The sequence below is a fragment of the Elaeis guineensis genome, chromosome 1 (assembly GCF_000442705.2).
Source record: "Elaeis guineensis isolate ETL-2024a chromosome 1, EG11, whole genome shotgun sequence".
Taxonomy (NCBI): Eukaryota; Viridiplantae; Streptophyta; class Magnoliopsida; order Arecales; family Arecaceae; genus Elaeis; species Elaeis guineensis.
In genome coordinates this window covers 154,507,971-154,522,078 of record NC_025993.2, presented here as the reverse complement: position 1 = coordinate 154,522,078, position 14,108 = coordinate 154,507,971, and the positions used below count along the sequence as shown (strand labels likewise).

The following is a 14,108-nucleotide window of genomic DNA, read 5'->3' as shown; positions in this document are numbered from 1 at the left end:
CTTGAATCATCGACTTGTGTGTTGAATTGTCCACTTCACTGGATCGTCCAATTCCATCGATTCGGTAAAGGTAGGTTTCCAGACTTCTAGAACAGTGCCGTTCGTTGATTTGGGAAGTCGAAGAGTCCAAAATTTTTCAAAATAGCTTTGAAAATCAATTCGCAAAAAAAATTGAGGGTACGTGAAATCTTTCAACTTCTATTTCCCCTTCTCTCTTCTTCTTCAATTTCTCTCTCTACTGATGCGATCGATTGCTTCTACGAGCTTCAACGGCAAGAGGAAGAGGCCCGGTGTTCTCTCTCTCTCTCTTCCCTGTTCGTCTTCCCCAAGAGGATGCCTCAAAGCCCAGGAAGCCTTTCTTTGAGCTTCGCTGTCGCTCTCTCGCTCTCTTTTTTTTTTTTCGTTCGAAGCCTTATTTCGTCTTCTTTCTCTCAAATGAGAGAGACGGGTGGGGTTTTACGAATAAGGGTCAAAGGAGAAAAGCCTATGATCATGAGAGAGACGGCAGGACCCTCCTTCGTTTTGACCTCTTTGGGCAGGCTGGTCCCCTATTCTCTTTCTGAGAGGGGTGGGCTGTGGCCCAACTTCCATCTTCTTTCTGTGGTCCCAGTTTCATTTTTTTCTCTCTAAAGCAAAAGTATGTGTTCGCGAAGGCCTGTATACAGCCACAATTCCATAGTCATTTAACTGGTATGTACATGAAAGTTGCTCTGTTTACTTATTTTTTTTTATGTAATAGTTTTTTTTATAAATTTCAAGTTTTTTTTTGTAACAGTACTTGTTTTTATTGAATCATGCCATCTAGAAGAAAAACTAAGATTGTAGATCCACAAACGTCTTTCTATTTAGACAATGTGATTATCAAATTCATTGCACAAAATAGGATATTATTATTTTTTTATCATCTTTATAATGTAAATTTTGTTTTTATGCTAATTTTTATCGTTTTATAAAAAAATTGAATTTGTTACTGAATCTTACGGTTCGAATCACGATTCGAGTCACGATTCAAGTCAAAGGATGGACGATTCACGAGTTGAATTTCGATTTGACAACTATGGTTCTAAGGATTTCATCATAGCACAAGAGTTCAAGGAAGATGTCGCTTTGTGATGAAAAATATCAGAATAACTATTATTCAATAATCAATAATTCATATACAAGGATAAACTCAATCGTCACACGATTGATTTTAGGATACAATTTCCAACAACTTTCACTTGGATTAAAGTCAATCAGGACAGTATCTTATATCCATTTTTTATTTGAAGTCATCGAACTCTTTGATTTTGAGAGCTTTAGTGAAGGGGTCGGTTAGGTTCTCCTTTTCGTCGATCTTCTGAAGTTCGACGTCATCATGGTTTACGATCTCTCGCACCAGGAGATAGCGGCGCATCCGATGCAGCATCGTATTCCACTTCGCAAACAGAATCGATCACAGTATGTTGCTTGGAACTCTTCCAGCAAACAGCTCCTTCATTCAGAGTAAATACGTAGTCCGATACACTTCTGTGTCATCACAATCTGATTGAAAACTGGAATCAGTATATCTCACAAGTTTCAGGTCAGTATCTCCATAGATAAGTCATTGATTTTTAGTATTTCTCAAATACCTAAGAATTGCTTTCGCAATCTTTCAATGCTTCTCATCCGGATTAGACTGGTACCTACTCACTACTCCTAGTGAATAGGCCACATCCGACCTCATAGATGTCATAGCGTACATGATAGATCTCACTGCTGGAGAATATGGTATTCTACTCATGCGCTCTCTCTCCTTAAGAGTTATTGGATAATTCTTCTTGGAAAGAGTAATTCTATGGCCTATCGGAAGATAGCTTTTTTTAAAATTATCTATGTTGAACCACTTCAACAAGGTATCAATATACGTGGATTGGGATAGTCCAAGCATCCTTCTAAATCTGTTCCTATAGATCTTCATCCCAAGGATGTAGGATACTTCTCCCATCTTCATGGAGAACTGTGATGATAGCCACAGCTTCACACTCTATAAAGTCGGAATGTCATTTCTTAGTAACAGTATGTCATCCACGTATAGCACAAAAAAATGACTACAGAATCAGAAGCCCACTTGTAAACGCAAGGCTCTTCTTCGTTCGTAACGAAGTCATACGTTTTGATCACCTTATCAAAACGCATGTTCCAACTCGATGCCCGCTTAAGTGCATAAATAGACCTTTTCAGCTTGCACACTTTCGACTTATCTGTATATGTGAATCCTTCAGGTTGTATCATATATACCTCTTCTTCCAGCTCCCCATTAAGGAAAGCGGTTTTGACATCCATCTATCAGATCTCATAATTTAAGTGTGCAGCAATAGCAAGCATAATCCGGATGGATTTGAGCATTGTCACAGAAGAAAATATTTTGTCATAGTCAATACCATAATGCTGACGGTAACCCTTGGCAACTAGACGGGCTTTATAGGTCTCCACCTTCCCGTCCGCTCCTCTTTTCCTCTTGAAAATTCATTTACACCCTATGGGTTTTACCCTTCGGACGGATCAACCAATGTCCATACACCATTGATCTCCATAGACTCCATCTCGGACTTCATGGCCTCAAGTCATTTCTGAGAGTCGGGCCTTTGCATGGCCTCTATATAGGTGATCGGATCCTCATCATTTTCATCAAGTTCGATGGGGTCATCATGCCAGATCAGAAAATCGTAGTATTTGTTCGACTGATGCGGTATTCTACCGGATCTCCTTAATGGTGCCTCTACTGGCTCTAAATTTGATTCACCAATCAAATCTAATTCTGTGTATGTCGGTCCTCCAACCTCATGAACTTCATCAAGTTTAATTTTACAGGCATTAGCTCCTTCACCAAGGAACTCTTTTTCTAAAAAGACTGTCCGACTGCTGACAAATATTTTTTGCTCTGCAGCGAAGTAGTAGTACTCTTTAGTTTTCTTTGAGTACCCTACGAACAAGCATTTATCAAACTTCGGTTCGAGCTTATCTGTCTTTAAATGCTTGACATAAACTGGACACCCCTAGATCCTAAAGTGTGAGTACCGGCTTACGCCCAGTCCATATCTCATACGGAGTCTTATCGACAGACTTGCTGGACACCTTATTTAAAATGTAGCAGGCAGTTTTTAGAACATATCCCTAAAAGGAGATTGGCAGACTCGCAAAGTCCATGGATCGGATCATGTCTAACAAAGTTCAATTCCTCCTCTCGAAAACACCATTATGCTGTGGTGTTCCAGGAGGGATCCACTGTGAGAGAATCCCATTCTCTTTCAAATATGTCAGGGACTCACTGGTGAGGTATTCACCTCGGTCTGATCGAAGGATCTTAATACTCTTTTCAGTTTGTTTTTGTACTTCAGCACGGAATCGTTTGAACATTTCAAATGATTCTGACTTATGCTTCATAAGATAGACATACCCATATCTCAATAGGTCGTCTGTAAATGTAATGAAGTAGTAGTATCCTCCTCTGGTACTTATGTTCATAGGCCCGCATATATCAATATGTATTAGACCTAGCACATCGCTGGCTCTTTCACCTTTTCTCTTAAAAGGTGACTTAGTTATCTTACCAACTAGACAAGACTCACAGGTAGGCAATGATTCACAATTATCTATCTCAAGGACACGTTCCTTGATCAACTTGTCAATCCTATTTTTGTTCACATGATCAAACCTACAATGCCAAAGGTAGGATTCACTGACATTATCTAATTTAGAGCATTTACTGACTGTGTACATTACACTAACAGGCCGTGATATTATGTATATGCCATGTTTCAATTGTCCACGTATAATTGTAGTATCATTCATAATGATATCACAAAAATCATCCTTTATTATAAACTTGTAACCAAGTTTGGTCAAAAGGCCTACAGAGATGACATTTATCATAAAGGAGGAACAATAATGATAATTATTTAACATGACACTACTAGACTCGAAGACAAGCTGCAAAGTTCTCAAGATTAGAACTGAAACAAGACTTCCATCTCCAACGTTAAGGAACCGCTCGTCCTCTCGAAACTTCCTACTTACCTGCAGTCCATACAACGAATTGCATATATTGATAGGACTTCCGGTATCCAATACCCAGGTAGTAGTATTACAAACAGAGAAATTATAAGAAGTTATCATATAAGTACCTTGTGAAGCAACCGCTTGCTTCTCTTATTTTTAGGCCTGTTTGGGTCAAAGGTAGCTATATAAGCAGGACAATTCTTTTTCCAATGATCCAGCTTCTTCTGCTGCAGAAGAAGCACTCTGCCTGGCTCTTGTCAACTTTTGACGGTTTGCTCTGCTGGGGATCGACAGCACGGAATTTCTGCATTTTTTCTTCTTTTCTCTCCTAGAGGATCGACGCCCTGCAAATGAACCTTCCACTAAATTCACTGGCTCTTTCTGGAGCTGGTGATCCTTCTGAAAAATCTACAATAACCCTAGCAAACCATGGTAGTTTACCGCAGGCTTCGTCATTTTATAATGACTGAGAAAGGATATGTAGGATTTCAGTAGCGAATTGAGGATAGCATTCTTACCTAACTGTTCATGCAATGGAAAGCCAAATTTGCTAAGATGTTCAATCTGCTCAATCATATACAATACATGATCAGTGACTGAAGCTTCCTCTCGCATACGGACATTGAATACTGTGCAGGAAGTTTTATGTCTCTCCGCATCCTCAGGGGTGCCGAAGGACTCATTCAACATTTGAATGATCTCTTCTGACTGTGCATCTTCAAACTTACAATTAAGTTCGTCGTTCATAGCTGCCCTCATCACGCAACGCACAATCGTGTGGTCATTGAGCCACTTCGTGTAAGTCTCTCGCGGCACGAGGAGCATTAACTGCAGGTTCTTCAGATGCCTGATCCGTAAGGACATACAAAATCCTCTCGTACTCCAACACGGTCTTCATCTTTCGATACCAGTTATCGAAGTTGGATCCAGTGAGCCTGTCGCTGTCCAACAGCGTATGGAGGGACGGTGTGTTGGCCATAACTAAAAGGAGAAAATACTAGCCTATTAGTATATGAATTATTTTTGATCCCGAAGACATGGACTTTAGTCTAAAGGTTCTCCCACTATTTTTACGAATTGATAGCCTCTACCTCCAACTCGAGGAATTACACTAATTCTTTAGCGGGTATTAGAATCCACACGGACTGCATTTAGGCCCGAGTGTGGCTCGGCCAACCTTAGTGCATCCGTGGATAGGTTCATAACCAATTATTTCTCCGAACAACTTCTACCAATAAGTTTTGCCCCAGGCGTCCCTTCAGCAGGCGTGAGGCGCTTCCACTGAAAATCCTGGTTAGGTCCAACCATTAACATGACACATCAAGTGCATCCAACAAATAGATATCCATGCCCGAGTGTGGCTCGGCCAACCGAGCATTGATCTGAAGGTACATCATGATGATCATATGATAATGATAATTTCAATACGTAATAGACATCAGGCGTGTGGCACCTCCAATGCCTATTTGGAATATTGGACTCATTATCACGCATCTTAATGGAAGGCGATGATCAAGTTATCTCATAACTTTATCACTTTATGGATCTAATAATTTAGAGGATTTGATTTCATTGATCTGAGGATAAGAGAAGAAGTTGACCTGCAAGCTGCAAATCTTTCCACTGACTTCATCAAGTCATGTAAAGGATTAGGCACAAGTTGGTCTAAAGACACCTAATTCAATCACACTGATTTACCTTAATGGCATGGGTCTGCACGAATCAACTAGTGACCTAATCAAAATATAATCTACCACGTTGGTCAGGTAAGTGAGATCAGTGGAAGGGATATGTCCTTAACTCACTGTAGATGCATCTAGGTGAATAGCTCCTAATTAAAAATCACTTGATCGAATTTGACAAACTTATCTTAGACACAAATTGGTTAATTAGTTTCGATTTAGCAAATCAGAAGGTTCCGGCTCAATCACGGAGCCATGATCATAGTCCATTTATAAGGGTCAAACACATGGACTTGATCAAACTACAACTATTGAGATTGATCTAGAGAAATACTGATCTGATCTAATTCAACATTTGATTAGATTTAATCAATTTCTCTACATGATCTGTATGTATTTCTAATCCTAGATCTAACCCATTAGAAGGATCTGATTCATGCTAACCCTTTGTCCATCGTTTTATATAGTGTCTTAATGATCTTCAATTCTTAAATCTAGATCATTCAAAACTTAATTCATAACTAAGTGTGTGAAACGTGTGTTTCAGTCTATAGAACATTCTACAAGGGATTCAGACAAAGCATACCATATGTTTCAACACATAAAAGTAAAATTTTCATATTATGTTTAACAATTAAACATACATAGATATGATCTAAACTTCATACATACATCTCATGTATTATGACAACCTTTAGATCTATACTGTTTACATCAAATGTAACATGCAATTCAGATCTAAAATAATTTTATATCTGAATTTTATCCTATTGTAATGAATCATAAATCACTTTAGATCCAATCTAAATATATTTATGATCAAAACAATATACAAAAATCTATTCATTTTTTTCTTCATGAAATCGGATCATAATGACACCCCTACACGTCATAAGAGAACCCATCGAATGGGTAAAAGAGAGATTAATCTCTTTAATCTCCTATGACCGGACGGTCCGATGATCTCATCAATCCGAGTACTAGGCTACTAAGATCTAAAATCTAATTTTATATATAATTACATCAACATATAATTATTGACAAAACTATTTTATGTCATGAACATATCCTTGATCTTATCAATGTTCTTCATCTAATCTAATTAGATTTAATGTATCATATACACTATATCAGATCTGAAACATATCTTATACTGATTATAAAACATCAATTTCAGATTTGATATCATATAGAAAATTAATTAGATGCAAATATGAATGCATAAGGAATAAATTTTTGGTAAAATCTGTTTTTTGCGCAGTGCTGAATTTCAATAGGATTCAAATCTAAATATCCATCAAAATGGATCCAATTCAGATCTAAAATAAATCTCACTTCATAAGAAAAATAATAATATTAAAATTCTAATAAAATAAATTTAAAATAAATTTTAATTCATGTTGCTATTCAATCAGAAATTCAGCAACAGCAAAATTCTGTTATAACAGACTTATAACAACCTCAATCAACCATTGATTAGGCACCTCTAATCCGATCAAAATCAGATCAGAAGTTTTATATAAACATATTTAAATCAGATTTAATGTCCTACAAAAAATCTCAATTAAATCTCATATAATTTTTTTTGAAAAATTTCATCATGCATGCATATATTTCAAGCCTGCTCTGATACCAATTGTAGGGAAGGGAACAGTTTCTCTCCAGAATGCTCAGGTTGCATCTAAAAATTTTCTCTAATATTCTACTTGTTTAAGGATCAAATCCTTACCTGAATGCAGCAGAACCAGAGATCAAATCCCAAATTATCTGATGGAAACCTTCGCGGAGGCCTGGATGTGCAGACTCTCTACTTCGCATGAACGTCAAACGTCACAGAAAAGCGAGATGAACTCCAATCCAATTGCCTTCGCAACACAATCAATCGAGGGATAAGATGTGCTGGTGTGACTCCTCAAACCAGCAGGTGGGACACCCAAAGAGAACCCACGCCCAAAGGAAAAGGGGCGGCAACAAGGGGAGAGGCCAAAGGGAGGAAGGGACCTCTCTCTCTTCTCACGCCTCTCTCTTTCTTTTTCTCTTCTCTCAATCTGATTTGTTTACTTTGCTATTTTTTCATGCATCCATAGATAGAGATCCTCTCTATTTATAGATGATTCTCATGACTCAATGAGAGTAGGACTCTTAACTCAAATCTGATTTGAATTGATGCAATACTCATGAAAGAAGGATTCTTATATGAGATAGAATTGCCATCACTTATGATATGCACTTTGCACCCACTCCCACACCCACTTGGGACGCTCCAAATAAGCATCAAACCAGGTTTTGGTCATCTTTCATGAGGGGTATTCTCAGTGCAAGTGGGAATACTCATATCTCATCCAAAACAGATCCAATTTGAATCCGATTCGAAGTTGGTTCGAAATAATTTCGAAAGGCTGTTAATCCCAAACTCTAGGACTTTTGTACCAAGTCTAACTTGGATTTTGGACCCAATTAAGTCTAATTAATTCAGATCTAATTTGAAATTAATTAGCACTTAAATCTAATCTTTCATATGCTCTATGGATCATAGATCAGAAACTGTACATCTCCGGGATCGAACCGGAACCTCATGTGTAGTGCTAGCTAGACATAGTCAACTCTTCAATCCCGTTTAATCCATAACTTAATTCTCAATCAAATTAGCTTATATGTTCAATTAAGTCTAGTACTTCCAAATTGGATATATAAACATAGGTCAATTCCTTCCTACTTTGTCTGATCTGTGTGCGTGACTCCATAGGTTCAAACACTAAGCCGGTAGCACAGGAACCAATTCCTGCACTAATCGAGATACCATCTAGCAATAGTTTTCGACGTCCAGATAGGTCGAATTATTGCAAAAGAATATTTCAGAATCCGTACACATAGTCCCCGCATAATTCGTCTTTTTGATCCTGAATGCTCTAGGATGGTCTCAAGTTAACTGTCAATCAAGATTGCTTCATCGGTATTGTATTTCAACCTTTCAAATCCATCTCATGGATTATCCTGGCAAAGGTTTTGCTAAATTGAAATACAGCAATACATCAACTCCAATAATCTGAAGGGGTCAATCCCATCTTGATTCACACATAGACTTCGCAAGTACTTGACTGTACTCAGTAGCCTTCCGTCACTGTATTAGAAATCCAGATAGTCCAACACCAAAGCACAGTGAGTTGCTTGCAAGTCACTATGGTGATCTCAGGTCTGAAGGACACTTATACCTATGTGTTTCGTGAGCAGCTCTTGACAGCAGAACGCTCAGCAGGTGAGTCACCTATTTAGTGACGATGTACCCCTACATTTCACCTGTATGCCATACCAGTATCACCATACTCCTTGGTTAAGAGGACAACCAATTCATATGGCATACAACGATTTTCACTCAATAAATGTCATCGTCCCATAATGACGTATCATTTAGTCGTAAACATGTTTAAGAACTATACGTTAAATCCTCTCTTTATCGCACATTAGCATAGTTCTAAGGACTTCATCATAGCACAAAAGTTCAAGGGAGATGTCGCTTTATGATGAAAAATATCATAATAACTATTATTCAATAATCAATAATTCATATAAAAAGATGAACTCAATCGTCACACGATTGATTTTAGGACACAATTCCCAACATGTCAGTCTTACACAACCAAGGGAGATAGGTTTAAGGAACTATTGGTGGAAGATGATGCAATGGCTATACAAACTGAACCTTAGGAGTTAGGACTATAGATTGACCTTAGTTATGTGAACCAGAGGTTCTTGTTTCATTCTTGGGAAGTGTATCCCAAGCATTTGGCCTTTGCTAATTATAGTATAGTTGGGCTTCCCTCCATCTCTCTCTTACTGTAAAAGAAAATCTTGGTTATGGCAGATTGACATATGTGTTGTTTCCTACAAGTGATCTGTTAGTGGACGACGTATTGATCATAGCGGGTTGGTAAATATTGTTTCTTCCAAAAGCAGAATTTTCATCTTTAAATTTCATGTTTTCTAATTAAGGACATGATGGGTATGTATATGGTGACAACATTCAACATAGGATCAAAAAGAACAACATAATCTGCCACCTTCTGCAGTTTGCGTGGTGTATTTATTGTTGTTTGTGTACTCTTGAGTAGATCATGAATTTAACAATCCTGTTTATCACTGTATAACAGCCATGGCCTAAAATGTCACAGGATGTTATTGTACTATTTAGTGAATCAATATTCTGCAAGAGTCAAGTTTCGAATTATCTTGCTACTGGGTTATAACTGCCTGAATGCTCATACAAAAACATTAAAAAGCAAAATTCTTTTAATTAATTTGTATTTAAATAATTGTACAATTGGTATATTTTAACAATATTGATATAAAAAATTTTGATTAAATCCTTGAACAGTGAATGCGAAAATAATTGCTGGCCCTTACATGACCTTGTTATAATGGTCTTATTGCATATAAAACCATTATTTATGGGTCATTGTGTACATTTAGAATGTTATGTGAGTCTTGCAAATCCATTGTGCTGCCATTATGTCACTGTAATAGCTGTCATTTGTAGCCATGGAGTAAGTTTCATTTATTCAGGCTAGATTATAGATTATTACTGAATATGGAGGCCATGGATGTGTCAATTGACTTGAGTTTGAATTGAAATCTGTTGTTCTGGTCATGGTCCCTAACATTGCCTATCATTGATTAGAGGTGATTTGGCTTCATTTTAAAGGTGAGTTAGGTGTGAAGACTCATAATGATTAGCAAGAATCAAATATTAAGGTAAAACTTATAGGAGCCTGTACACAAGGGATCTGGTGTTTTTGTCGTTTATAAGTTGCTTAATTGATGACAAACATCAGTTCTATTCCTCTTATTTCAGGTCATCATGACTGAAAGATCTAGGATATGTGACTCGAGACATTATTTTCAGAAGGTGACGTAGTCTTAATGTTTGGTATTTATCAGCCATCATGCTAGTTTGTCAGATCTGCTAGAATTAGTGGGACTTGTTGTTGGGCAGAAGTTGTGGATATATGTCCTTGCAGACATTTTTATATTCTTTTGCTGAGCTCAATGAGGACAAATTTATTTGGGTTTAATTCGATGGGTCAAATCCTACAGGTCTTTTAGGAAAAATCAGCATATGTTAAACTCATCATGATGTTTAACATTCAGTTGTGGCTGGGAATTGTCTAAACTAACCCTTGGATTTGCCTAGATGGCTAAAATATATGTTTCTAATGAGCATTAAGAAAATATTAAGTTTGAAAATTGATATGAAATTCCTCTAAGCTTCAAGGGGGCATTTCACTATATCAAAAAAAAAGAGAGGAATGTCAAGTTTTTTGCCACAGGCATTGTTAAAGATTTGTTTATCTTGTACAATGGTATAATCAAGTAAATTTTCTAGTTCCAGATTGGCAGTTAGGTTCCAGATTTTCTTAGCTTTATCCTTTTAACAAATTGAGGAGCCACCTATGAGAAACCTTTTCTTTTCCTTATCCTTGTCCTCCTTTGCATGAGTTTACAAATAAAACTGTTCATCAGGCCAACTATGGTCATGCAGTCAGTGAAACATCTACAAATAAAACTGTTCAAGCTCAGATCTTTAAGTTCCTTTTTATAGATATTGACATGGATATAAAATTAACAACAGATGACCGTTTCAGAAGATTACAATGTCGACATGGATGTGTCGAGGGCAGAACTTAATGTAGTAAACATGGCTAGAGCTTTTTGTTTGTGAGCATGCGTGTGCTTTACTTCATTTATTTTTCTGTATTGTTCGTGGAAATATATGTAGTTGTGTCTAATACAAGATCATTGTAACCCACTTTCATAAATGATCTGATTTTGTTTCCCTTGAGAAAATCTGGAACCCAATAATCCCAAGATCATGATTCAAGACTTCATGCTGAGCTAGGAAGCTAGCTTACCATCTGAACCGGTCTCCCCCGTACTTAAGATATATAATGACACTAGCAGATTTCTAGTTTATCCTAGTCTTGAATATATTATCTCTTACAGGAAATTACAGTACTATTCTACTGTTGGAGATGATGACTTTGCATCTGGATGCTGCTGATGGGAAGTCTAGCATATGGGGAGAGCTCGCTTCATGTTTCCTAAAACTTTTAACTGCCACAATATCCGATTATGAAGATCGCATCTCAGCAAATGTACGAAGGGATCCAACCAGCATCGTATCTTCCGGAAAAATTCCAACAGCTTTCACCAAGGGTCAGGCAAGAAAGACATGGAGGGTTCGTTGTAGATGGTGGTTGACACGGCATTTCAGCAAGAATGCCTATCTTTCAGAAATGCAAGCTGGTTAGTCGGCATTCCCTATTATACTGAACTTAGTGGGACTGTTTGCATGGCTAACTAGGTTGGTTGTGTGATAATTCTAAAAAAAAAAGGGCAGCAGCTCAAGTGATGGCCACTGTGTACTCATCTCTTTTTACGTCAGAAATAAATTTTTAAGTGAAACGGGATGGAGAACATTTTATTGCAATTATGTGATAAGTAATTCATAGGTCTTATGTGGCGGTAGAATGAATAAAATATTCTTTATTTCAACAGGTGATTGGGAGCTGCTAACCTCGAAGGCTGCATGTGCATCCCATCTGTATGGGCCAGAAAATGATTATGCAAAAGCTGTTCTTAGCAGTTTGCAGGAGGGAGGAGATAATGATCGCATCACATTTCTGGACGCACACTTGCGAAACCCTATGAAGTTGCATGGGTTTCTGAACAAGGCAGCTTCACAAAGGGATGGTTTTCATGAGGTGGGCCTGGAAACAGGTTGAGATGCCTTAGCTGACATATTTGGTGGTCATCGTCCTGGTTCTCTATTTTCCTTTCCATGGCTTCAGTTTCCTTGTGAGTGCAGGTCTGGGTGGAGTTTGATGCCTCAGCTGACATTTTTGGTACTCCGGTTTCTTCTCTGTCATCCTTCATTTTCCTTTGTGCGCTGTGCTCCAACGTTCATGAGAGATTGTGGGGCTCGTATCTTCTCAGCGCGGCTATTGCTGTCTCTCTCATCAGTTTTGGTAGGGGGTCATTGTTCTGGTTCTTCCTTTTGTTTTTCCTCACCCTTCCAGGTATCGGGCATGTGCTGTTTGGGTGTTGGTTGACGATATGACCAATATATGAAATGAAATATAGAAAAAGCAAAAGTATCAAAGCAAACTTCCATGTAAGGCCATGTTTGTGTTATAGGGGTTAATATATATAGTGAAAACAAATCATCTTCTTCATCCCCGCCCTTTCCTCCATCAGAATCCAGGGGTTTGCTAAATTTTAAAGATTTTTCTTTTGTAAAGAAACAATTGTAGTCTTTCTTAGCTTCGGAAATATTCTCGAAATCCGAGGAACGAGCAACCCTCTTCAAGGGCAGGGCATTGTCCGTTATGTAGTCGAAGGAGCCTTGCTTTGCACGGATGCGCAGCCTATGAAAGGCTGCAAACTTATTTGGACGGTATGGGGGTGCTCTTTTTCTATGGAGACGTGGGTGAATCATCAAAAAAAAGGTTTAGGTTTGAATTAGAAAGGTGACAAAGCCCAACTCACAATTTCAAAAGTTTTCATATTGCCAGCTTATTTCCAGGCCCAGTGACTGAATATTTATCGAAAAAGTCACAATCGTGAAAACTACCAGCAAGCTTGCGTTCTGGCCTTCATTTGACTAGCTTGGCCTCAAGCAGACCAGCTCGCCACCTTTACCGGTAACGTATTCGGAAAATGATGAAAAGCCCCAGACTCTCGAATGCATGTCCGTGTCCTAATCATATAAGCTAACAGCATGTACAAATAAAATTAAGGTATGAAATTTTATGTTCTTCCAACAGCCTATCAGAAAGATTATGATTGAAGCGACCTTACACGTTGGATCGAATAGCTAGTCTCACCTGCATGAAAAGATAAAGATGATCGCCACACCTAGGCTGGCATAAAATGCTTTATCGGTCTCGAGTTATATCTGAATGTGCCGCGTTCGTTGGAAAATAAGCTGATAAATTTCTCACCCAAAACACAAAGAAAATCAAAAATAAGCACCTAAAGTTTGCTTTGTGCGAGAATCAACTTAAACATCCAAATAATAATATCGGGAGTTCCATCTCCACTAAGCTTTCAATTTAGAAATATTGATTAAATGTTGATTGAGGCACATTGGTATAATTATAAACATAAAATGCCATATCAGATCGAACCGTATAGCACATCCCATATCCTACCGTACATACCACATCGATATTCAATATGCCCCTTTGTACCATCCCGAATTCTATACCAATATTGTAAAAGAAAAGTATTGATATGAGATCCGATACCAAGACAACCTTCATTGTAAGCACCGTATCTCCACAACATTTTTAGCATTTATATAAAAATTAAAGACAGCACAAGCCCTAAATTTGAATTTCAAAGATT

The 14,108-nt window shown here is 37.9% G+C and overlaps 1 protein-coding gene across 2 annotated transcripts in view; it reads left to right on the top strand.

The window, feature by feature from the left end:
- LOC105039128 (uncharacterized) overlaps positions 1–12,936 on the top strand; it is a 33,067-nt gene extending 20,131 nt beyond the window's left edge. For both annotated transcript variants that reach the window (XM_073244534.1, XM_010915141.3), the window contains exons 8-9: positions 11,703–12,005; positions 12,258–12,936. In XM_073244534.1, coding sequence (XP_073100635.1) covers positions 11,703–12,005; positions 12,258–12,484 — 530 coding nt within the window. In that variant the 3' untranslated portion in view covers positions 12,485–12,936. The remainder of the gene's footprint in view (positions 1–11,702; positions 12,006–12,257) is intronic.
- The last annotated feature ends 1,172 nt before the right edge of the window (positions 12,937–14,108 follow it).